Genomic DNA, 2,997 nt, shown 5'->3' on the forward strand with positions numbered 1-2,997 from the left:
TCTCGGAAGCGAGCACACCATCCTGGAGATTTCTTAGGGTGTTGATACAGTAGTAAGAAGTTGACTAAAAGGCAAGGAGGAGGAAATTAAGTTTCCAGAAGTCCATAAGAAACTTAGAGATAACTTACCTGCGTTACTTATCCCAACATAAAAAGTACTAGCGTCATGATATGCTTGCTGTCTTTCCTCCCTCTTTCCTGTGTTAACAGCTGTTGGTTCATTTCTTTAGAGTCTGGTCAGCTGCTCTGCGTGCCCTTCTGCACTGGCTGTGGAATCCAAGCTTGTTTTCTGGGGACTAGGCTATGGCTTCTACTCCCTGCTGCATCCTTGGGGTAAAGAGGAAGGGTTTGGTCTGCCTGTGGGAAAATTGGGCAGGTGCATCTGTAGTCATCTGAAGGATTAACTTTCACTCTGCAAAGATGTCCTGGCTATTCATGGGACTCCTTTTTTATGAGGAGGTGATTGATCTGGGTCTTTTCTTCTGAACTGCCTAGGAATTATTTCTAAACACCTGTATTCCATGGTTAGTGGATGTTTCTTGGGATAGCAGTTGGCCAGTTTTTTCCCTAATGGTTTTTGATAACAGAGACATGCAGAGACTACATCTCTACTCTAGACTTCCCATTTCCTTCTCTACCCCTCTCTCTTGTTCTTGAGTTTTTCCTCTTTGTCCTCTTCTTCCCCTCCTTCCCCCCTTGAGATTTCTGTCCTTGGTTCTTTATTATGTTTCCACTGGGGCAGTTTGGCAAGGACATTCATTGACCTGTCAGCGAAACGTTAGATGGGCCTTAGATTTTATACTCTTTATTTATTCTGAAGTTTATGATGGTTCCAGTGGTGGTGGTTCTGTTATCATCATCCCAGGGGCACATTCTTAGACCTTGCTTTGAGGTCTTCTTGTTTTTTTCTAATTTTTTAAAAATGTTTATTTATTGAGGCAGAGAGACAGAGAGCGAGCAGGGGAGGGGCAGAGAGAGAGGTAGACAGAATCCGAAGCAGGCTCCAGGCTCCGAGCTGTCAGCACAGAGCCCAACGTGGGGCTCGAACTCATGAACCATGAGATGATCACCTGAGCCAAAGTTGGACTGAGCCAGCCAGGCGCCTTTGGTTGAAGGTCTTCTACCACCAGTCATTTCTTACATACGGGAAGGGCATGCATGCTGTATGTCAGATGTTTGGAGACAGAGAAAAGAAAGTAAAAAATCATTGTTGTACATTCATAGTCTTTATTTTCCTTCTCTCCCTGGCACACATAAATCATAATGTTAGCAATGTATTTTCTTCTGTTTGTTTTCTTGTCCCTATCACTAATGTAGTGAATAATCCTAATGGGTTTGTGGTGTGTCTCCATCCGTGACTTTGATGGTATGGCCAAAGACCGAGGCTTTACCAGAGGACACTAATTACTGTGTCCCACCATTGCTTTTGCTTCTGTAATACAGTTTCATTGTCACTATAGTTCTTGATTTGTCCTTATCTTTTTTTTTTAAAGCGTCTGGCTCGAACTGGGATCATAGTAACGACGAGTGAGGCTGTTCTGCTACAGCTGGTGGCAGATAAAGACCATCCAAAATTCAAGGAAATTCAGAATTTAATTAAGGCGAGCGCCCCAGAGTCAGGCCTGCTTTCCAAAGTATAAGGACGTTTGAAGGACTGGTCTCCTCCTCCACACCAGGTGACAGGACTGTAAGCCCAGACAAGCTCTCGTCTCTGCTAGAATTAAAACGTTCAAGTCAAAGATTGGCTCTTTTTTTGCGCCTCTTAGTAAAACATAACCAGTTAGACCATTCGGGTACCAGCATTTAGTTATGAAGGCTTCAGGTGCTGCTTTCTTCCTTTTTTTTTTTTTTGTTTAGTGTGCTTTTATTTATTAAAAATTAAAATGGAGGTGCCTGTTTTGTCTGTACTGTATCCACTGATTATTATTTTCTAAGGTAAATACTCCTGTGACGTTTTCTTAAATTGTGCACTGTAAAGAAAAAAATAGGCTAATCGTGATTTGACTTTTGTAGTACCGTTAAGATGTGTGTTGTAGTATGGATTCTGTGCTTTTACTCTATAGGTTGATTCAAATAAGATTATTAGATGAGAACTTAAAACAGGCCTGTAGATCATGTTACCCCTTTCTCTCACAATGCAGTCATCTTACTTGAGTGAGTTGCATTGATCTAACCAAACAAAATTGTATTGAATAATTATATATCTTTCTTGAGGATGCTAATTTTCCTGTTCTAGTCACCATCACTCATTCTCTGTTAATGTTCTTTTTTTACTGGGATCTTTTACCTAGAAAGACTCATTGGGCCACCATTTAGTTTTGTAAATGGAATGATTTGCAATGTTGTATGATTAGTGGCGAGCTGACTTTGACTGAATGTGTTTACAACAGTCTTGAGTACATATTTTAATATGCACAAGATTTAGCAAAGAGTTAAAGCCTGGGTAAAATCGAGTTTTTGAATGTCCATATTCTTGTTTGATATTTTCTCTCCCTACCATCCAAATATTACATTTAATGCAAAGGCTTGAGTAATGATTTGGTAGTATTAATTTTGTAGTCATTGCTACCCTTCAATAAATTTATTTTCATTAAAAACTTAGAAGGTTTTAAAACTTTTTTTTATATTATGTGAAATATGGAACATTGCTGTCTTTTATATTAAAGTAATTAAAGAAAATGTATTATGTGAATGAAATTATTTTGTTCCCCACAGTATACCTCTGAGTATTATACCAGGAATTCTAATATTTATTTAAAGGTGTAAAACTTGTGATGTTTAAAATCTCTCAACCAAAGGGAATTTTCAAAGGAAAATCCATTGCAGGTGGGGCAAATGGCTTTTACCTCAGGGCCTTGTTGTTATTTAAGAGCAGTAGACATGCTTATTTCTTTTATCATTGGGAATAACAGCCAGCAGTCTCCTTGTGGGTGTGGTTGAGTATTTTTTCCCCCAGCAGACTTGGGTGTCAGAAAAGAAGAATCAAAGGTTTCTGCAC

The 2,997-nt window shown here is 39.3% G+C and overlaps 1 protein-coding gene across 1 annotated transcript in view; it reads left to right on the forward strand.

Moving 5' to 3' along the window:
- The window catches only part of ISOC1 (isochorismatase domain containing 1), a 19,905-nt gene extending 17,223 nt beyond the window's left edge, over positions 1-2,682 (forward strand). The window contains exon 6 of the mRNA XM_077768866.1: positions 1,493-2,682. Within this exon, the coding sequence (XP_077624992.1) occupies positions 1,493-1,639 (147 nt within the window). The 3' untranslated portion in view covers positions 1,640-2,682. The remainder of the gene's footprint in view (positions 1-1,492) is intronic.
- The last annotated feature ends 315 nt before the right edge of the window (positions 2,683-2,997 follow it).

Source organism: Crocuta crocuta, unplaced genomic scaffold (assembly GCF_008692635.1).
Source record: "Crocuta crocuta isolate KB4526 unplaced genomic scaffold, BGI_CrCroc_1.0 scaffold64, whole genome shotgun sequence".
Lineage (NCBI taxonomy): Eukaryota > Metazoa > Chordata > Mammalia > Carnivora > Hyaenidae > Crocuta > Crocuta crocuta.